Genomic DNA, 22,467 nt, shown 5'->3' on the forward strand with positions numbered 1-22,467 from the left:
AAATAGACAAATGTTTTACATCCTTACTTGAGACGAACGTGTGTGTGTGTGTGTGTGTGTGAGTGTGTGTGTGTGTGTGTGTGTGTGGGTGTGTGGGTGTGGGGGGGATGATTGGCTACTCCTTTGTCACGTGACCCGACATCCGCTTGGTGACTGTTGCTGTTATGATAGCGCTGTGTAAAAGTTGAATGGATGGGCTCACGCTCGGAAAACGATGTTGTCTTCCTACAGAGAGCCCTCGAAGTCTCTGAAATGCACGGTTTTCCTGGAGATTCAGAAAGTAAGTGTTGCTGTTTTTAGTTTGAAATTCAGTACGTCCTTCGTCGCTTGGCTGATGACGCTAGCTCGAGCTCGAGCTCGAGCTCACATCCTCTTGTGGAGGATGTGAAACGGAAGACTTCTGTTTCACAAACTCGCCCAAACTGCTGCAGTAAACACTGCGACAGATACAACATATAACACACACTAACACTTCAACGTGCATGTCCTTCACTGGTAACGTTGTTGCGAATGGCGACGTGATTAATAGGTAGAAACCCTCAGTTTAGGTTAAACCCTTTACCAGAGAAACATAACAAACATTAAACCAGAGATCTGCAGCTCCTGTGGTCCTCCTGTAGTAGCTCCCCGGATCGCTCTCAAGATTCTATCTAAATTAACGTTTTATCTTGTTTTCATTATATTTGCCCACACAAAGTAATTTCCAAAAAGACATTAACTCTTTGTTAAAAAATGGCTTTATAAATGGGGACAAATTGCTGAAACCACAGTCAGCTGGCATTGGATTCAGCCATGACCCGAAGTTTATAGAAGGATGGATGAATATATATAAAAAAGTAGAAAATATTTTTCTTTTCAAAGACTTGCAGACAGCAAGTCAATAACTTTCACATGTGATGGATGATGTTCCCCTTAAGCACAGTTCAACCTGGCATCAAATGCATGTGTGTTATTTAAAATGTATAACATCAGGGCTTGACATTAAGGATTTTGATGCTTACAACTTTTTAGTTGCCCGAAGTTTAATCGAAATTTCTAAGCTTGGGTAATGTATGAATTCGACCAACGTAACTTTTTATATAAAAAACACTTGTAGTTTCTTTAATAATCAAAACATCTCAATGAAATTCTGGGAAGGTATATCTCTTTATACTCTTCAATCTGACGGAATAATGGAAAGGCAAACGAAAAGGGGCCAAAAACACGTACACTTCATGATAATCAGATGAAGCTTCACCAGACACCTTCAGTTTCTACACTCTCCTGAAGTTAAACTCCAGTGAGCACTGCTGCTTTTGGGACATTCAGAGGCATAACGCCAATCAGCGTCCTGTTCACCTCACACAACCACGTTAGCGTCCCACGAAGCTACCAAGCTAACGTTAGCTTCCAAATATATTTACACTGCCGCGAGAAACTTGCAGCCAGTAATAATGCGAAACATCATCACAGCCAATCATAATGTGTAACATCATCAGCATGCGCGGGTGCAAGCCCCGCCCCGGACAGATCCGGTAGCTCAGGTGCATGCGTAAGCCCCGCCCCGGGCACACCTGGTACCACAAACTGAAGTGAAAAATGCAAACTGGTGGAAGACGAGGCGTTTCCCCAACGACGTAATTCGATTCACGGAGAATTACAAGATGCCATCCAACCAAAATGCATATCTTCAAGGTAAGACTCAGCGTCAGAATGCAGAATACAAATCGGGAAGAAAATAGCGGCTGCATAAAGGGGTCAAGTGTTTTCCCACGCTATCGTCTCGTTCATGCGAGCATCACGTGGTGACGCTCTCTGGACGATTCCAAATGATTCTTGCCGGCAAATTTTTTTTTTCAACATATCGCCAAAAAACCCACTCGCCAGTTCGGGCAAGCTGGGTAGCTGATGCACTTGCCCGAGCAAAGCTTTTACTCGCCCCGGAAGTTCGGGGAAGACTTAATATCGAGCCCTGAACATACAATCAGCTGCCATAGTTCTTATATATCCTCATGGTCGATGCATCCTGTCACAATTTGGTCCCTCTAGTCATGAGAATATTTTTGGCACGTTTAGCCCATTCCTGGCCTACCACCATATAACTGTAGTTAAACTCATTTTAATGTTAAATGTACACTGCGTGGAGCCAGAAAGTTGAAACTTCTGCAGAGTTCAGCTCGAGCCAAAATACAATTTCCTTTAATATTGATGGTCTATTAGGTGGTAAATTAATGCGTCCATTATGTATTTCCTCTTATCATTCACCTATCTTCTAGATTGCTTCATCCAATTCAAGGTCGTGGGTTTCTGGAGCCAATCCCAGCTGACTCAGAGCAAAAGCAGGGCCTCATGCACACTCCAGATGTCCTGCAGCTATCTTCTCACTATGTGGCGAGAGTGCTGCTGACCACTGCGCTCCTGTGTCCTCCTTACTATGTTGGAGCAGTTTAAATTTCTTAATAAAGCATTTTCTTAATAGCTTTTCAAATATGACTCACAGAATTGTAATGGTCAACCTCAATCCAACATGATTTTTTATCATCTTGTCATATTTTCTGCTTATTTGAAGCAAAACCCAAGTAATTTTCCATATGTGCACATTGTAGATGCAGTATATTTACATTTACTTCATTTAGTAGCTCATCATGTATTTAGACGTATTAAACGATTGAATTATCTTTTGCTATATCAGCAGAAATATTAATTTCAGGTCAAAGACATGATTTAATAACACTCATTTGATAAAACCTACTAGCTCCGAATATTATGCATCTCAACATTTTCATTACTGCAGAATCTGCAAATAATTTTTTGTATCTTTGATTTTGAGTTGCCTTTATCTGTGTTTGTTTTTATATCCACAACATTTGTGTGTGGAGTGTGTGCTGTAATATTCTGTGAATAATCTGCATTCTTAAATCAACAATAATCAAAAAAAAAAAAAAAAGGACTAAAACAGCCAGATGTTCAACACATGCCACTGTGTACAGATCACATGCCCCGGAGCGCTTCTCTCCAAGAAGAATGATATCTACCTCAGTGTGTGCATCATGGGCCAATTCAAGAAGACCCCCTGTTTGCCTCCAGTCTTCCCTTTAGTGTTCCACCACAAAATGGTTTTTGTCAAGGTAAGAATAATGCAATTCATCACAAGAAAAAAAGCAAAAGTCTTCCTGGGTCTAACATCGGATTACTATTAGTTTGTGGGATTTCTTTTTTAGATTTTGCAAGAGAGATGAAAGAAATGCTCATGGATTTATATCCGAAGCCTCTTAATGCAGTGACATTTATTAACTGTACGTGTATTTAGATGTTAACAAAAGAACACGTGTTTTCACATGACCGTTTCCTCACCAGGTCCCGATAAAGGTCCTCCCTCTTGAGAAAGTGGCCTGTGTGCCAGATCTTCTTATCAGCATTGATTGATCGTGTCTGTGCTGTTTGTTTTACCAGACTTTCTCCGGTGTTGTCGACCCTGCTGATGTAGCTGACCTCCTTGAAGGTAAATGGCCGTCTGGGACTTGCTTCCTCATCTTCCCTGTTCCGAATCTTATCCCGTGCGGGCTTATAGGCTATTAGCCGTGATACCAATCATTAGCTCACACTCGTTTCATTCTCTCCTTCCTCCCAGCTGACACGACATCTTTCGAGCTGATTCAGTCGGTGCCTCCAGGTATGTGTTGCGTTGGTGCCATATGGGCCTGTCCAGTCCCCGCTGTATCTCGACATGACACCGCAAAGACATTGTCCTCACCTTGGGTTGTGTGCGTGCGTCCATGCGTCCTCTTTGAGCGCGGTTTCCAGAGGGTGAAATCCTCGCCACAAGGGAAGAAAACACCCGAAGTTTCCTGTACCCCGATCCCAGAGACGGAGCAGCAGAGGGTGAAATGCTGATGAAAAGGTCCTCCTCCTTTTTTGTAAGCTGCTCTCTATCTATTCATTGAATCGCCATTGAATCATAGGCAGGTAGATAAAGTTGTGTGGAGAGTCACGGACGTCTAAGGTTTTGTTTCACATAGAGCCTTTGGATGAATACAGATCAGTCGATACATCCTATTATTCCTTCTCTGAGCACATGGCTAACATTCACATAGTATACCGCTGCCTTAATATTCCTGTCAGTCAACATATTCAACGTAAATCAAATGTCCCAGAGTGCAACACGGAGCTCACCGTGCGATCCGGCTTGATTGGCAACCAGCATTACCTTTGCTCTCAATAACTGGAGGCGACTGTTGATTTTTCTAAGTGAGATTTCAGAGGCTCCACTTCTGTCCTCCTGACAGGCAAGTGCACTTCCAAGACAACCAATTCCAAAGGCCTGTCTTGTTTCAGACGTCGCAGATTCCTCTGAAAGATGGCATTTTTCATACGCAGCTGTCGACTATCTCGGCTGTGCAGACTGGAAAAACAACTCGCTCGTCATCTCCTCTTTTTTTTTTTTTTTCCCTGCTTCTTTTTCTGTCGTCCTCAACTTATATCATCCCTCTCTCACTCGACCTCCTCCTTGCTTTCACTCGTCTCCCTCCTTGACTGGAGACAGCTTTTTTTTTTCTTTTCTCTCTGTCTCCTCTGAGGCACCAACTGCCATTTTTAAATATCTTGGAACGCCATTCCCCTCAACCATTGCTTTTATGTGTTTGTGTTTGGGGGCGACGCATCAATTTCGGTGTCCCTCTTCAAGTGCTTTATTATTTAAACATCACTGGAGCCTTTATCTTTTCTACAATTTGTTTTTCTCAACCGAGGCATAGATGGAAGATTTGCAGTTGTAAATTGGTGTTGGAGGCGGTGCTGTTGTCTGCGCTTTGTCTTCATCTCCCTGTTAAAGTGGTGTGTTTGTTCTATTGTGCTTCTCCCTCCAGGGAATCTCCCCTAAACTAGACTTTACCACAACATCCGTCATAGAGGAGAGTGATGGGAGAGACAGCTGGGCTGCCTTACCAGTAAGTATGTCCTTTTATCACGTCACGTAGGTCAGACACACACACACACACACACATACACACACACATATGGGTTATTGCCTTAAAGTACCCTCACATCACCATCAACCCTCACTGCAACCTTCACTTTAAAAGGACCTTAACGTTTATCTTATTTTAAAATGTGTCATCCCATAAAAAAAAAAAGTGATGATCCAGGCATGAGAGTGTAAACACATTTTTGTCCCTCTTAATAGAAACAAATAGCTAATCACGCTTACACTGGTCTGGGTGAGGGGTGGACCATCCTGGTCCTGGAGGGCCTGATTCCTACACAGTTTAAATGTGCCGTCACTTCAACACACCTGACACTGATGACTACGCCGGTTTGATCTGGGTGAATGATACAAGTGCATCCCTTTGCTTTTTAGACCGTCACGTCACGTCCATGTTCCTAAAGTCTCACCCAAATCCTAACAATGAGAAACTCGGCACTAAAACTGTCGTAGAGACGAGTAAAGATTTCTTTGTTGTTGTTTTGGGTTTTTTTTCGTGCTTCAGACAACAGATGAGCAAGCGTGATAATACCTGGCTCCTGGCCACAAACTGATTATATAGTGTCAGAAGGGTTCACGGAAAGTCTTTGTCCAGATAGGCGGAGATAATCTACAGACGGTGTCAGAAATACAAGGAAGGCCGTCTCACTCCACCTCGCGATGTGACTGCTGCGACCACCTGCAGCGGCTCTTTGACCAATAGAAATACCTCAAAATCACAAAGATGAATGTGACACAAAGTGTTCCTCATCTCCGCCACTCCTTCGCTTGGACATCAGCGACGTCAGCTTCTCATCTTCACCTCTTCATTCTGTTATTATCAGTCTATATTAGTATATTGTTTGGTGTAAACTGTAGCTGTTGTCTTCTCTGATTCAGCGGACATCGACAGTGTGGAGTCATGGTCTCCAAGTTGCACAATGTAGCATGTATATGACCTTTAACATTGCTAATATTAATCATTATTGTGGAATACAGGATATCAGTTCTACGATTTAGGTTAGACCCCACAGGTTTAATCAGCTTATGAGTTTTGACCTCACAATAAGACTGGAACAAGAGTGTATATACACATAAACTGTGCATACCACTTCCTTTTAACTGTATAATTTCTTACTTTTAACTTCTGCATGTCTGTTGTTGATTTGTAAACATATTGGAGGAGCTGTTTGTCAGTTTGAAACCCTTGGACTTCAATGTGATGGGGGGGGGGGGGGGGGGGGGGGGGCTCTAATGATCTCGCCATCGCATTTGCCTGTTTCGTCCCTACATGCCCATCCTCTATTGTTGCCATGGCAACTGCATCTATCCATCTATACTAGCGGTGTTTCAAGGGTATCTGTTCTCTCCTTGTAAATATAATTACAGACAAGCAGATCTGTGATGGTGATAGCAAAGCTCTTCTCACACGTCCCACTAGCGGAGAGTTTTCACTGAACCTGAAAGCCTGTTGGTTCTTTAACGCGTCTCCAGACAGTGTTTGTAAACAAACTTTACTACATTTGACTTTTTGCGCGACTTTTTTTGTTTTATGTCTTTCTTGGTCTTCTTTATTTCTTGTTCAAGGATTCCCGGTATTATTAATATTTTAGCTGCTCATGCTTAATGCATATAGTTTCAGTTTATCGCTAAAACGTATAATTGTTTAATCAGTTTGTCAATTGGTACAGAAAAGAAAATACTCACTCTGTGTTTCTCAATCTCGTGATTGTCTTTTCTCATGGTTAATGATACTATTAATCACTGAGAAACAATTTTGCGACATCACCTCGGGTGAGAGGGAATTATGATGGAGGTTTGTTGATACTCTTTGACTTTTTATGGTCCAAGTCGTTGCTTCAGGATCGTAATATAAAGGTTAATTATTAATAAAAGAAATATCATAAACTTTAAAAAAGAAAATACATTCGCTTTGGTTTTCGCTTAATTCAATTATAATTTTGACAATTTCATTTAACAGACGACTTGATCCGACACAGATCTGATAATACATAGAACTCTAGGAGCAAGTGTGGAAATAAGGAAATATTCTGAAGAGCAACTTGAAGAAGCACATGACTATTGCGGCGTTTGACTCTGCGACCAAGTCTGACACTTTGACCACTGTACCCTCAAACTCAACCAGCTTTTATTTAAGACAGACAGAGACGACATTCTCTCTCTCTCAAATCGTCCTGCTCTGCAAAGGTGGAATGAGATGTTATATGTATCTAGATCACCTTAAAGCTAAACATTTGGAAATCATTCATTTGATCAGACCCAGTGTGAAGCAAAATAATGCACTCTGTGCCTAAATACTTGAATCTTAAATTAAAACTGTGAGGATCACAGTCATTTTCTGACAGAATCATTTGCCGTGTTCTTTTTAACCACTGTGATGAACGTTGCTCGTGTTTCACTTTTTGCATCGGTGTGGTGAATTGGAGGAACTCTCATGAAAAAACTGTTGCAATGTCTATTTGAGACGGACCTTGGTCAAGAAGAGTGGCCGCGGTCTGTTAAACGGTGCGTCACTGGGGCTCAGCTTTCATTTGAAGCGTTACATGAATCCAGTGCAGTAAGTCTATGAGATGTGAGTCTCCATTCGTGTGACACTTCTAGAAGATGGGGCTCTAATTGTCGCCTGCAAAATCTTGAAGAAACAAGATGAATGAAAATGTTGCACAACCAGTCCTGTGAGTCACATTTGATCCATCACACAACAATGAGCATGTTGTGTCGCAAACGGTGGCGTACATTTCCCAGGTGCGGTAACCTAAGCTAAGCTATTTGTTTAAATGCGATGTCACTGACAGCCAGGCAGATTGTCAGAGTGTTCTCCGGGTCCCTCCAGGGGACGTCTGGATCAGAGCACCACTGTGGCTGTCAGACAGTAGAAATAATCCATTTTCTCCCTCCTAATGGCTCCTCGGTATGGGTATTTCCCTACCTGCCCACCGGCTGACACTTTTATGTCCTATTCCGAGAGAGATGTAGTACGACAGCAGATTCTGCAAAAAGTTCTGAATCGCTACCAATAAATTTGTGGTCAGACTCTCGCGGTGTGGTATTTTTCAAGAAAAGCAGCTTAGTAATGTTCAAAGATCTCACTTCTGCTGTGACCTTCACATGAAAGCCGTCGTCAGGTTTATGTCTGCAGCTAAAAGTAAAAGTCCCTTCAGGACATCGTGACGTTTTGTCACTGTGATATTTGATTATTTGTATTTATGTATTGATCATAAGTCAGTACGGAACAGATTTAATCAAAATTCTCACTTGTAGGGTGTGCTTCACAAAACTGTATATCTGTATTTCAGTCGTCTCTGGTGGGGGAACGCCTCCACCAGCAGAATTAATTATTAGACATTATGCAGAAAGAGAAGCATTTGTGACAAATACTCCAATGATATTTTTGATAACGATTCGCCACAGATCAAGAAACACAAAAACTAAATTAGGAAAAAAACTTTTTAGTATGTTCGTGCATGACATTCTTGGAATAATTGTTTTTTGGGGGGTTTTTGGTCACTTTAGCCATTTCAGACCATCTTCTGCTCGAATTGACCTGATATCTTTGTGTATTTCCACATTACCAGCAGGCACAGTTTGCCTTTGTGTCCAGTGACATTTAGCAAACATTATCCTGTGACTTGCAACACGACTGTCATAAATACTACAAGTGCCTGTAGTGCTAACATGGTAGCTTTCTGCAAGTGCTTCAGCGGCTTCATGGTTCATTATGCTGACACACCTGCATGGCTGCAGACAATTAGCCCTGTTGTTATTTATCAGCATCCCGCCCTTTTGTTGAACTGTGTCTCGAACGTATAAAACCAATAGTTAATCACACGAGGCTCCGCTTAGAGAGAGTCTCAGTCTCTCTGTGTTTGTCCACGACTTGAAGAGAGTGGAGCTGAAGGAAGTAAGAGATGTGGAGGGATTTGGGGAAGAAGGCTTACTCTTCTTAATTCCATTAAATGTGATTGCTCTAAAATGGCAGCGTCAACGTGGCTTTATTCATCATCGTTTTTCTTAAAAAAAAAAAAAAGGTTTTAATGCGGTGTGATTTTCCTAATTAGCATTTAGATTATCTCGGTTTTACAGCCCAGCTATGCTTCTTTATCATATTAGACTGGAGATGGACATCAAATGCAATTAACATTTTACCTTAACTTATTTATCTCCGCTTGACATTACCTGCAGGAAGTGGGATATTGCATTGGAGAATAATGTTAGGCGCCATTAGAGTTATGGGGGGGGGGGGGGTAATTCTGCAGAGGTTGTCTCAGTGGCGGTGCCGACTGTCGCTGCTGCAGCGCTCAAAGCTGAGTGATTTAACTAATTGTTTAATGGCTCTGTCCACCGAGAGCGAGTCTGTGGCGTCGTTTTAAGAAATCGCATGGCAACCATTGAAGTGCCGCGTGTCCTCTTAAAAAGGCAAGTGTGAGGATACTTCACCAAGGTTTAAACATGTTCTGTTTTTGCCTTGCTCCCCCAGACCTGCAGTCTTTCTCCCGTAAGGCCGTCTTTAACCCCGTCCAGACAAAGTTCAACGAAGAAGCCTCTGCCGTCCACCGGGCGTTTCATCAGACGAGGCGGCAGAAGCAGAGTCTCTCTGAAGGGAGGGAAAGAAACGTTAAATGTCGAGTCGGGGATCGCAGACTCTGTCCCGTTCGCGGCATCCAGACGCTCGCCTGGTCGGAGCCCTCAAAGAGACGGCGAAGGGAGGAGACGCAGTGCTACCGGAGTTGTGGCCGACTGCGGGTACCAGCAGCATACGGTTTCTTCAAGGGCACGAGCCTTGTCCCCTTACACCCACCGCAAGATGTGCCAGCTCTCCGAGGACACCAGGCAGAGGCTGGGCCACCTTCAGCTGGGGCCTCACCACTTCAGGAAGGAAACGGAGAGTCAGCCGCCATTTCTGGTAACATTAGCTATATTCGTCTGAGCCAGCGTGTTGGGCGCTCTGCGATTATAAGATTAATAAGGTCCAGAGTTGCTGCAGTTCAAGCCTCTTTGGGAGCGTCCCAAAATTGTACTTAATCTGGTCGGCAGATTAAATGGAAGGCATAATAAGGGAGCGGGGTTTAATCTTTCTACCTGAGCCGTTAATGGATTTTGACGTCACGACAGTGTTTGCATGTGTTTGGAATATGGCTTATTATCCTCGCTGAGGGACTCCAGCAGGCTTTAATGGCACACGTCCTGTATTTGGGCTGCAACACAGTCACTTGTTAACACTTTATTTATGACTGTATCACAGCAAGGAGATATTTGCATATAAAAGAGGGTGATTTTCTGATCACACAGCCTTGGGGAATGTTTACAGTCGATGGACATGAACGGCGCAGCCGCTGGTCCTCTGCCCCCCCCCCCCCCCTCGCTAAGCTCCACGCTGTGTTTTGTAGTTCTGCCTTTTCATTTACATCAAATCTAATCTCGAGGTATGAATTTCAAATTGTACTTGCGAGCTGTTATTGTGAGGAATGATTAAGTGCCGTGTTTGTTTTTGTCACACATATGAATGGAGTTTGATTGAAGACGGGAGCATCGCTTTCGCCGTCACTGGATTTCCCGAGGGAATCTTCTCACCACAATTAACCCTGATAATTGAGAGTCAAGCCGCAATTAACAAATAGATACCTAATGAAGTAGTTGAGCCCAATGGTGAATGCATTATGAGCGCATGCTTCAAGCCTCAGCCACCCGCTTTGTGTGTGAAGGGAACCCCGTGTCTATAAATATCAGTCGAGGTACGCGGGCAACGGCTTTAATGAGCGAGGCTGTTTTTGCTTCCTTCGGGCGTCATTTTGATTTCCTCTAAGAAATGACTCGGCGTTGAGATGACGGTGAGGTTTTACTTCATTGTGCTCAAGTTGAAAGCAATGATCCATTGTGAATAATGTTGACTTCATTTATTACAATATAGTGGCAAAACTACTCGGTAAACTTTTCGGCCAATTGGCAGGTCCGGGGTGACGGTAAAACTAAAGAGATGTGTGCAGTTTTGTCCTCGTTCAATGTTTTATAATTTGTATAAGAATGAGCTGGAAATGTAACAGTAAGTCCATGAAACATCTTTTTGCTGTTTTCCCAGGTCCCTTGCTGCAATAATCCGTCTTCAGTGGCGTCTCCTTCCTCCTCCACACTGAATGGAAGTGCATTTCGGCGCTCTGTCAGCTTCTCAGCTGATCACAAGGGTAAATTACCAGAAATAAAACATGTACCCCCATTTGCATAACATTGTGAGATAATTTTATGCAGGAATAAACTTGGCTTCAAATTTTCCACAACCAGATGACAAGCTGCTTTTTTTTTTTTTTTTAAGGCAGCCAGCTGAAGTTGCTCTTGTTGTGGTCTGGTGCCTTTAATAACATCGTGATGATACCATCATTAACCGTAACTAATGCTATTATTCATCTTTGTTTTGTTTGGCTTGTTAACAGACATCAGTCTCGTTACTAAGATGCTGAGATGTAGCTTTTTTTTTTTGCAATTATTTCGCTCATCTCCAATTTTACTGGTTCTGTAAACGGTTGAAAGGCGTTAAATTTACCTGAATATATACACAGCAAGTGTTTTTTGTATTTAAAGGTGTCACTGTATAGTACTAAATAATACTCTGAACTGTCTTCATTCATTTAAAAAAAACTACCCTTGTCTTTGTTCATGTAGTTTCTTCTCTCCGGCAGAGTGACAGACCAAACACAACAAAAGTAAGTCCAGCAATACGATTTTATTATGAAACAAGTTGTCACATTCCAAGCTTGACTTCAGTCTTTACGTTGCTGCACTACAATGTGTTTGTTGGTCAAGGTAGTGCCGCTCCATAGAAAGTAAATGAAGTGTTTCCTGCTTGTAAAATGGTTTATTAACCGAAATGGATTGAGAGTCCCTGAGAAACTGAGAAAAGGCTTAATTTGTGATATCGGCTCTCAAAGGGGAGCAAAGACTTCTGGCTTCACCTATTTTATCATAAAGTAAAACAGGATAATGGTGTTAATGGGAATTTGTTTTCCAGGTTGAATGTGGCTCTGCCACCATCCGATCGGCCGTCGACACGTCGTCCAAACATGAGCCGCAGATCAGAAGCCCAACAGGAGGTTCGTCCTCGGCTCACGCCAACTCGTCCAGGAGTCCCTCATCGGCCGTCAGCTGTTCCCTCCGAGAAAGGTAACCGCTTGGAAAGCTAACAATATTAAAACTGGAAAGTGTGTAATGTTTTACATTGAGTACATAAAGCAACTGCAGAAAGTCATAAAAGTTTAATATAATTTCAAACATGTATACCTCGAGATGACAATCCAGTTTAAAGTGGAAGAAAATTGTACATAAGATGGTTTTGAAGCTTTTGCATACAGACCCTGTTCTTTTTAATTAATTAATTCAAACTGATAAAAATAAATTTCTCATAAGTCATAACCAATGTATTTTATAGACGTCTGTTACAAATTAATAAACATTGTGTTCAACTAAAATCTCCTAATCAGCAGATATTCAACAGCCAAACTCTTTCAGAATCACCTCTGAGATCTGAGTTTGACTTTATTGGCCACAAAACAAACAGCTTGTCCTCACACTCCCGCAAGCTTAATCCTCTTTTTTTTAATTTTTTTTTTTGTGGTGTTTGCCCTGAATTTATCCCGATCCATCTGTGTAAATCGTCGCGTGTTTGCTGAAAAGATCTTAAAAGCAAAAGAGACACCTGTATGAGTTTCCAATTACAGTCCACGGCAAATATATGGAAATCCCACGAGAGGCTGGCCATACGCCGCCGCTGTTGCCGGCGTCTGTTTGTCTGCATGTGTGCGCGCCCTTGTGTGTACACACACGTCCCAATCTTTAATTCTGATCACACTCGACGGGCAGGATAAATTCCCCTCCACCTTTTAAATTACAGAAGCTGATGTCTTGTCATGTTTGTTCATTACGACGGGAGAAGAGAAAACAAAAGAGGAAAATGGTATTGATTTGTGTTTGAGCTTGAGACTGATACATTTGACCCAGTGCACACTTTAATACATTCAGAGGGACCCGGCCATCGATCACGGCAGCTGCGAGTTGAACACGGCAGCGGCGCCGGCGCTCCGTTGTTTGTTTGTCTCTTGCCTGCCGCTTCCTCTCTCCCCCTTCTGCTCGAGTCCACGAGTAAACATTAAAAATCAATGAACAATCTTAAACTGAAAAAATAAATTGCAGGAAATGAAGGATAGTTTCCCCCGGATTGGAAACGCGACAGGTTCTGCTGGGTGGGAGATTAGAGCGGGCCTTTGTAGACACCCCCCACCCCCTCCCACGTGTTCCCACCAATCTTTGATCTATAAAGAAAATGACAGATGCCAGCGGTGACGTTTGCCCCCGTAAGCCCTGAAGTCTCAGTCTATTCATGTCTCTGGATGATTTGTCCTTGATGACTTTTTGAAGCAGGTAGTGAGTTTATCTGATACGAGATGAAAAGGCCCCCGTTCCCGCACTGCCAGCCCAGCCAAGGCACCTGTCACTCATCATCCCCCCCCCACTCAAATCGACGCAGATGAGAGGAAATACAGGAATTTATTTTTGTCGGAGCAATCTGTCGTGTTATAACTGCCTCTGGCCGCCTCGCAGAGAACGCATCGCGTCGCACTGATGAATCCCATTCAGGAGGCTTCCCCCCGTTCAGAAGCCACAACTCAGTCGTGAAATATCATTATTTGCACTAAAAAGTTAGGGAGTTGTTGACAAAATAAAAAAAAAATCGAAATGACTGTTAAGGTGGAGTCGCCGTCAATGTCGGAGCTTATTTTGGAACACAAGCGGCTCGTCCTTTCTTTTCATCTTGTGTTTGGTTGCAGCACAGACTAGTGGACGGAAGTGAGATGGTGGCAGAATTCATTTTAAACCAGGAAACGGCAGCTTTGATCACAGTGAGGGACACAAACGTCCTCCTCTCTCCAACAGGGCCAAATGGAAACACATTATTTATTTGGTGGATCAAAGTGAAACTACTCATTATTCATGGTGCGTAAGATTTGAAAGCATTTCCAAAATCACAGTAAATATATTCAGTTGAGAACCTTTCAAATGTCTTTTAAGGGGTGTTTGGGATCTACTTTGATATTAATATTTTCATTGCTGATGATTTAACGTTACCCAGACGTTTCACACTTTGACACTCAATCAAGTTTAACACGACTTTCACTCATAGATTTTTCTTCTCGGGGAGTTTTAAATCTCGTTCAGTCGGTCGTCTGCATTAATGTTAACTTGACTCTTTCTGTTCCTCAGACTTCCGCCCAGCCCGTCCTACGGGGAGCAGATCCACAGCCGGGTCCAAAGGATTTTGCAGACACACAAAGCCTTCAGAGACCGGCCCTCTGACCTTTGACTTTTGTCCAATACCCCAAAGTATTTCATGATCTTCACTAGCAAACCACTGACTGTAATGAGGCTGATTTTAAAGTTAATGATCACACTTTGGTGTCGTCGCCTTCGTCCATGTTCATTTCACACTGATCAAATGTTAACTTTTCAAAACTTGCTGAGCCACGTTTGTGCTTGTTTAAAAGGTCCCTGAAATAATTCTATTAAAATACACCAGTATTTAGCATTATTTTTCCCCCTTTCGAATGATATATGACACACCAATGACAATCACACCACTATCTTGCTCTTGAGCGCCGAACGTCTAAAAATGCCTTTAAATCTCCCGCCCTGTGAATCTGACCTAGTTTTCCCAACTTGCCGTAGTTTTGCGCTGTGACGTATGAGGAGTTATTTACTTCCGCCCACAACAGCTGATCGTAGTGTCTTGTTTACATGTGCTCTGCATTATCGCGTTATTTAGCAGTTTTTTAGAGTCATGCCTAAGCGTTGTGTTGCGGCTGGGTGTTCCCAAATGCCCAGTCCGTCTGTAAGTGTCCATAAATTCCCAAAAGATGAAACTTTGAGGAGATTATGGACAAAACAAGTGCAGCGCACTCGCTCCAACTGGACACCAACAGAGGCCTCCTATCTCTGCAGTCAACATTTCACGGATGACTGTTACGAAACAGCACCCGCAATCCGAGAGTCACTTGGTTTTGATGTGAAGAGGAAACGTATCCTGAAACCTGGTTCTGTCCCCACCATTTTTAAACGGCTTTTTAACGGATTTTTAAACCCAACCTTGAGTAAGTCTTTTTAAAACCTGCTAAAACTTAAGACAAATAGACCAATAAACTTTGCAAAACACCCACTCTGACACAAGGGTAAATACCCGGTCACGCACAATATGTGCACACGGGTAAATACCCGGTCACGCACAATATGCACACGGGTAAATACCCGGTCACGCACAATATGTGCGCACGGGTAAATACCCGGTCACACACAATATGTACTCACGGCTCAAACATGTATGGTTGAACGCCTTGATTTTCTTCTAATTCTTCCTCCGATGATTCCTCTCCTTCATCTTCGTCCAAAACCAACGATACGTCACTTAAATCTTCGCTAACATCGCTCCTAGGTGCTTCTGTATCGCCAAACCCCTCCATTCTTCAATCAGCTGATGTTGTTTTGGCTGGGACATATAACCCCTCGTACGTCATATCCGGTCTAGCTCAGGCGGCTCACATTTATGGCCCGCAAATATACCGTCGTCTGCTGCATCATGTAAAGTCAATTAAAAGGGTCGGAATTCGGACTTTTATCTGGGAATGTTATATACCTTTCGAAAGCACATTTATTCTTCTTTCTAAAGATGAAATCTGAAAAACATTTCAGTTACCCTTTAACTTGCCTGGTTCACGTTCAGCAGCACAGACCCTCTCATTCATCAGCTGGGCTGCATTTTAAAGAAACTGTTTAATTTGTCCAAAGCTCTCTTTGAAATGGGCTTGGATATAGAAAAGCAACGTTCGTTTTGTGTGTGTGTGGGAAGAGGATGTGAGCTGCAGCCGTTTAAAGGCTTGTCTCTGGCAGAACAAAAGAAACGGGAAGGTCGCCCAATAATTGACACACTTTTTGACTGTACCAAGGCGACATGTGCAGCAGGAGTCTAATTAGCTATCAAACTATGCGCCTATTGATCACTTCTGTTCAGAGGATATTTGTCTCATTTTTTACAGTGTTAATGTCAAAACACGTTAGAGCTATACAACGAGGCACTTAAGATATAAAAACAGACTGATAGGAAAACAACCAGGACACAGCACTGACACTTCTAAAAGAAAAAAATATATATTTGTATTTTAAACAGCAGGAAGTCTATTCAGGAAAGATTACTCACAATTTGTAAAATGCAGTATTCTACGATGGGACAAAATGACATACCTCAGATAAAACAGACCAAACCAAGTGTTGGGTTACCTTTTTTTTTTTTTTTTAAGCATATTGTTAATCTATTTTTCTCCTTTGCATCTAATTATGGAGCCCAGAGGTGGGTTTTGAAATGCTTCTCATTTTAAATGATTTAAGAATAGAAGTTAAACAGTTGTCATGTCAATATACCGTAGTTAAAAGTATAAAGTGCTGTGAAAAAGCAGTCCCTTCTCAAACTCTGCTTTCCAAACGATGTGATTAGCGACAGTCAATTCATGATTTATCGAGGGGAGCCATTTCTCTTTCACAAAGGTCCAGGTGGGTTTGAACAGCTTTCCCCCCCTTAAAACAGTAAAATAATTTAAAAACTGTATTTTGTGTTCACATTCATTGTCTCTGTCCAATTTTATAATTTGAGAAGGGGAAAATACTTTTTCACAGCACTGCAACACAAATGGTTAAAACCTCAATCTAAACGCAGACTGGCCCTCTGTCGCTTCCGTCCTCAGAGTTCCACTTCAAACGAGGTTCATTCCAGGTTTTATTTTCAACAGAGAAAGAAAAACTTCACAGCTTTCCTTTCAGAGACCATGAATCCATAATTTGCAACAAATGTTTGCTAAAATAATCCTTCGGTAGTTTTTGTATCCAATTTAAACAGAACCATGACTATTGTGAAGGAGGGAGTCTTACATTAGTCTGGTGGCCTCTGCCGTCGTCAATCATTAAAAAAAATATCTCATTCAGATACGTGTCGGCTCCTGCTGTGACCAATCATTGCATTTGTTTTAGATTAGAAGGGGGATGTACAAGATTAGCACGATGTACACAGTTTCTGAACAAATGTCTATTGCTTCTTCTTCTTACTCCTCTTGTTCGATGCTGCTCTCTCCGAAACAATGTGCTGGTACTTCTTTTTGTTGTTTCTGAGGGGAGGGGGAGAGAGAAGTTCCTTTTAACACATTTGTGTGATTTTTAAGGACAATTCGGCAAGAAGTAAAAGATCAGTTTGACACAAAACTCAAAATCTTTTGTTTAAAAGTCAGCAAAGTCTTCAGCATAGTGACTTCAAATGTCTATAAATTAACCAAAATATTTTCTATATAAACCTGCTCAAAAGTCATATGAATAAAATACTCACGGGCTGCATCAAATTAATACTGTGATCAGTCGTAAAGACCAAAAACAGTCTGCTCTCTTTGATCACATTTTTTTCTTTTTTTAAAGCATAAAAACAGTGCAAAAATCCATCTGACATTCTTATTCTATACTTCATCTAAGAGTTTCATAATGGAATTCTGTGTTAGTTAAGTGATATTCAAGTTTTATTGTATTCAAAATGAGCAGCATGGGGACTTAATTTTGTGTTTTTCAACATTTCCATTACTGGATATTATTTGAATGCTTGATTAAAGCACTCTATTCCACCTGAATGACTGAAAGTAGATATGATCAGTAGATCAAACATTTGTGTTTGTGGGCCGATAATGAAACCACGGCGGGGATTGTCAAGTGATAAAAACACAGCCAGTCTGTTGGACTTACTGTCTGAACTGGGCATCGGCCAGCAGCTCCTCCACCATGGTGCGCTTCCTCTCCTTTCTGGGAACGCGGGAATGATAGTCGGCTGCGTTGTCCACCACAGTACCGACCTGCAACACGGAGCCAAAGGTTAAAGCTTGTAAACTCGCAGTACACGTCCTGGAAAACCGTGACACCGGGGCCGTTGACCTCACTGACCTGGAAGTATTTAGGGAAGCCGTCTCTGTCGTTCTTCTTGTAGAACCTCTTTGAATCCAGGGCGCCTCTCATCTTCAGAACCTGCAGGTCTTTTTTCAGTTCGGGGGTGAGCTCCGGGGCCTTCATGTTGAACCAAGCCTCTCCCGTTGACTTGGCTTTTTCCGCCTGCGGGTCAGGGGAAGGGGGTCAGTGGCTTTTACCAAATGTGAGAAAAACTCCCAGCTTTGGATGCAGGAGCCAAAGTGCTAAAGCTCCGAGTCACGACGGGGAGCCGAATAAGATATTGTCTCTGAATGACGTTTATAAATCAAACAATCATGTGTGCTCATACGTGTTAGATTAAAAACATGTAGCAGCAGTAGTGGTATGAAGTATGAACGGCGCCATCTGGTTTTCAAAAGCACGTCCGCTGTGTTGACAAGTGCCACGCCGTTGCGTTTATTTTGAAATTACATGCATAAGGAATGAAATCCATTGCAATCTTGAGGTCTTTGACCTGTTGATGAGCTTTAGAAATGAAAAATATTTCCGCACAAAGATGATTCATCTCTTGCCAAACATACAACTTTGTTGTAGAGGTTATATTTCAGCTAATTATTGTGAAATTAGGTGGTTTCAAGTTGATATGAACAAACTTTTACACATACACTTATTTTGTAAACCAGCAGGTTGTTTCCATTTTATTTTGTTTTTTGTATTCTACATTATATCATTAAGGTGAGAAAAGGTGATGTAACAGTAAATACCAAAGAAAACGTTTTTTTATTTTGTCAATCATTTGACTGCACCAATCAGCAGCACCTGATCTGTCGACACACTGATCATGTATAACCAATTGATTTAACAAACTCTTACTTTACTGGTCTTCTATTGCTCACTTTGAAAAATAAAAGTCATTTTGAGTCACGCTTCAGAGTTCATCATCTGACAGCTAAAGATGGAGCAAAGATAATCAGACTCCACTTTTCCACACTGCAGAGAAACTGATATTAACCGAGTTTTGTCCAACTCACTTTGCGTTTCAACTTCGAGGCTTGTTTGGATTCGCTGTACGGCGGCACCGCGTCCTTCTTCTCAAAATCTGGTCCGATCACACTCTTCTTCATCACCTGTGGACAAAAGAAGACCATGCTAAATGACTAACTCCACAAACAAAATGGTAAAGGAAAACCATCAGAATGGATTGACTCTTTAATGGGATTAATGCTAAACTTCTCATCCTGGATCATGAATTGGGAGGGAGAAAAATGGGAAACGGTTACATCATCTTGGATCTTCTTTTCCTTCTGTTTTTGTGAAGCGGAGCCGCTGGGTTTAGAGGAGCTGCCGGGTTTAGAGGAGCTGCCGTCAAAAGAGATGTAGAGCCTCCCCACATCCTTCACTTTGATGCCGGGGTCAATACTGCTGGACAAGTCGCTCCTGAAAATAAAAGAAAATAATAATAACACAGCTGAACCCGAACTAGAAAATAAACCGAAACAAGAAAATGTAACAATGACCAAACAAGCCTTGTATCCTTCAATATCATTTCATTCCTATTCCACGTTTCTTTACTAGAACCAAGGCCGCCACTACGCAAACAATGAATACGTGAAAAAACAAACAATTCTAATTTGTAGCAAAATACAACAGTTTAAAAACAAATCAACTTACAACATGGAAACAATAATAATGAAAAATGTTAAGCCAATAATGGTTTTACTGAGATTGACAGATTAGTTATAAAGTCACAGCAGTTTGGTGTTTTTAATGCAAATTGCTCCGACTATCAGAGGCTGAGGCGTAAAGTTACATTTGCCACTCAAACCTTTTATGTAAATACGATACTTACAAATGAGTACGTCTCCTTGGGAACAGGACGAGCGCATTGTCCTCATCGTCATCTCCTCCCTCCTCATCGACAAACTTGTCCTCCTCCTCCACTCCTCTACTGGGACCCGCCTCGTCTCCGTCTCGCCCCTCCTGGTAGTACTGGACGTCCACCTCACTCCCGGGTCGCGTGTCGATCATAAACAGCCCATCGACAGAAGCAGCAGACACGGTGGTGGATCTCGCCCTCTCCTTTTCTTCTGACACTTCCTTTTCTTCAGACACTTCCATCTTTTCCTCCTCTTCATCAGATTCCTCATCTTCATCACTGCAGTCCAGCAGACTGATGATCTTTGCTGTTTTAGGCGCAGATTCAGCACCGACGCCGTGCCGTCGGTCCGGTGACACATGAACAGAGTCTGCTTGGAGCTCAACCACCTTCTGAGAGTCTCCTGTTGACGGGCTGATCTCCACACCGGGCTGGATTTCTACAACCTCGGGGAGAGGCCCGACGCTCTGCGCAGCGTCGGCGTCCTCGTCAGCTCCGGCCTCGTCCTGCTGCTTCTCTTCTGTGTCCGCTAGGACTTCGGAGGCCCTCTCACATGTCGTTACTCTCACAGACTGGCGAGGTTCTGACGGCTCTCCTGAAACGGCCAGTATCTTCATTTCTATCTCTGAGGTGTCCTCGGCTTGGCATTCAGCAGGTGGCTCCACCTGCTGGTCTTCCTTGGTCATGACAACCTCAATAACAGCTTCTTTGGTGCAAGCTGGACTGTCTTCTGATATGACAATTTCAACTTTTTTTGAATCTGTATCAGCAGGTGTGAGATCTACGACTACTCTTTTAGACATTTGGATCGGTGTGCAATCTGAGGAGGGATAGCTTGACGCTTCGTCCTCTTTGACGGCTTCTATGGCGTCGACAACAACAACAGTGGCGCTCCTGACCGAGCTACTTATGGACGGGGCGCCACAGCTGCTGTGCCCGGAGCCTGTGCGACTGCTGCAGGGAGTCTCTTCACCTTGCGTGGAGCACAAGCTGCCTATTGGGGAATGGACATCAGTCAGCTCGAGTTTCTTTCTGGATCTCATCGATCTGCGACTGGAACAGTCCGTGTCCGAGGCATTGCTGTTCTCACTCGAGGACACCGACTGCTCAAGGCTAGCTTTGGCCCGGGATAGAGCGAGAGACATTTTCTGCTGACTCCTGGTGACTCTGTGGCTAATTGACGGCAGAGGAGTGTCACAATACTGCCTGCTTCTGGTGGTACGTCTGCTGCTTCTGCAAGATGCAGAGGAGGAGCAGGAGTCCACCTCAGACTGAACAACGGGGCAGGAGGGAGTCGAGCAGATTGTTTTTGGAGAGACGGCAGAAGCTGTAGCTCCTTCATCCGAATTGTCGGAGGTCCCCACACGGACATGATGAGTTGAGTCATCTGCTGGTTTCGGGGTCTCAGTGGTTATCCGATCCGTGGAAAAGGTAACCTGTGGAGGACACAGCATTTGGTATTAATCATAAAGCTTCATCGTCACAAGAAAGGCGGAAGTGATGATGGCTTTGGCCACTGGTAGAACAAAAAATTCAGCCTGTACTTGGGAGAAAAGACCAGGCATAGTTTTTCTTTGTTGGCAACAGACAGGATAAAATCAATTTCCCCTTTGATTCCCTTTTAATGTGTCAAATACACAATTTTTACTGATGCTACGGTCATTTGCAAAGTTTTTTTTTCCAGTATTCAGTTTGTACAAAATCAAGTAGTTATCATAAATCATATTGCTGTAGCCCAAGAATATCTCTTTACAGGCATTTTTCTTAGTTTAATTTTGATTTTACGTATTCAGAAAATAAAGAGAATCCAAGTTACAAAAGCTTAGACCTTAAAAGATAAAAAAGATGGCAGTTTGCACAAAAATCTATCCTTTATGTGCCAATATTTAACATTCACTATGTAATCTAGACTAAATTATCGAGACAACACTTAATGCATAACCATAAAACTACAAGTTTAACAGACAGGAGCAATATTTTCCCTGCAATCAACGTCCGCCCATTCTCAACTCTGTTAATACAGCAATATCTTATCGAAACCAGCAGCACAATGAAACCCACTATGTTTTGTTTTTTAATACAGAAATACGTCCGGTCCAACATGGCGGAAGCATTGGTCTCTTCAACCGGACTCCTCAAACATTGTGATTTCCATCCATTTTCACCATATCTACTCTAAAACTTGACTCAGGTTCTGAAAGTCGGAGACAAATCGACCGCACCTTTGATAGTTTGGGATTAAAGTAAAGATATATGGAAGTTACAATACATAGTAACTTTAGTTCGCGTTATTATTATAATATTGGGTGGACTTTTTAAGCGATCACACGACGTGACTGTGTACAAACTGAACTCACACGTCAAGTTAGTTTACATCATTGCTTCAATGTTTTTATTTTATCAGGTTTTCAAACAAACATGGAGAACGTTCGGTCGGAGGGAGTTTTAAACACAGCCCCGCGGTGGTTCGACGTGTCAGGCCGTCCGAGCCGCAGGGATGCTATAACGCTATAAAACTCGGTCTCGTTCACACACTCACCTGAACTCGAGGAGTTTTTGTCGGCGTGGATATATCTGCATCCGTGGTGCCCACGCGACCCGCTCTCCTGGTGAGCACCATGTTTGCACGCGCTCTGCCTTCCCTTCC

At 42.7% G+C, this 22,467-nt stretch overlaps 2 protein-coding genes across 6 annotated transcripts; one reads left to right on the plus strand and one right to left on the minus strand.

The window, feature by feature from the left end:
* The first annotated feature begins 156 nt into the window (after positions 1-156).
* On the plus strand, positions 157-14,478 carry spata6 (spermatogenesis associated 6). 5 transcript variants are annotated; one of them, XR_013936863.1, is made up of 13 exons: positions 157-280; positions 2,970-3,107; positions 3,433-3,481; positions 3,611-3,652; positions 3,784-3,896; positions 4,845-4,925; positions 9,438-9,863; positions 11,037-11,139; positions 11,268-11,338; positions 11,615-11,655; positions 11,961-12,112; positions 13,774-13,939; positions 14,207-14,278. XR_013936863.1 is itself a non-coding variant. In XM_080506736.1 (12 exons), the coding sequence occupies exons 1-12, from the start codon at positions 215-217 to the stop codon at positions 14,335-14,337; spliced, it is 1,413 nt and encodes a 470-aa protein (XP_080362862.1). In that variant the 5' UTR covers positions 157-214; the 3' UTR covers positions 14,338-14,478. The 5 variants fall into 5 exon arrangements, 3 of the variants coding, with proteins under 3 accessions (XP_080362862.1, XP_080362864.1, XP_080362863.1); XR_013936864.1 differs by lacking the exon at positions 11,268-11,338; XM_080506736.1 differs by lacking the exon at positions 13,774-13,939 and having other exon boundaries at positions 14,207-14,478.
* Positions 14,479-16,116: 1,638 nt separating this feature from the next.
* On the minus strand, positions 16,117-22,456 carry dnttip2 (deoxynucleotidyltransferase, terminal, interacting protein 2). Its single transcript, XM_080506816.1, has 7 exons — positions 22,360-22,456; positions 19,794-21,256; positions 19,225-19,381; positions 18,976-19,071; positions 17,963-18,127; positions 17,768-17,874; positions 16,117-17,148 (listed from the first exon to the last, which is right to left on the minus strand). Exons 1-7 carry the CDS (start codon positions 22,438-22,440, stop codon positions 17,070-17,072), a joined length of 2,148 nt encoding a protein of 715 aa, XP_080362942.1. The 5' UTR covers positions 22,441-22,456; the 3' UTR covers positions 16,117-17,069.
* Positions 22,457-22,467: the final 11 nt, after the last annotated feature.

Source organism: Blennius ocellaris (genome assembly GCF_963422515.1).
Source record: "Blennius ocellaris genome assembly, chromosome: 12".
NCBI lineage: Eukaryota > Metazoa > Chordata > Actinopteri > Blenniiformes > Blenniidae > Blennius > Blennius ocellaris.

Bases quoted from the DNA above. Each gene is read 5' to 3' on its own strand.
- spata6 (XM_080506736.1), top strand. From the start codon at position 215: ATGTTGTCTTCCTACAGAGAGCCCTCGAAGTCTCTGAAATGCACGGTT. The intron at 11,140-11,267 runs GTAAATTACCAG...TTTTTTTTTAAG, and splicing joins CTTCTCAGCTGATCACAAGG to GCAGCCAGCTGAAGTTGCTC. The intron at 11,339-11,614 runs GTAACTAATGCT...TTGTTCATGTAG, and splicing joins TGATGATACCATCATTAACC to TTTCTTCTCTCCGGCAGAGT.
- dnttip2 (XM_080506816.1), bottom strand. From the start codon at position 22,440: ATGGTGCTCACCAGGAGAGCGGGTCGCGTGGGCACCACGGATGCAGAT. The intron at 19,382-19,793 runs GTAAGTATCGTA...TTTTATTTTCAG, and splicing joins CCAAGGAGACGTACTCATTT to GAGCGACTTGTCCAGCAGTA. The intron at 19,072-19,224 runs GTAACCGTTTCC...TTTTGTCCACAG, and splicing joins AAAAGAAGATCCAAGATGAT to GTGATGAAGAAGAGTGTGAT.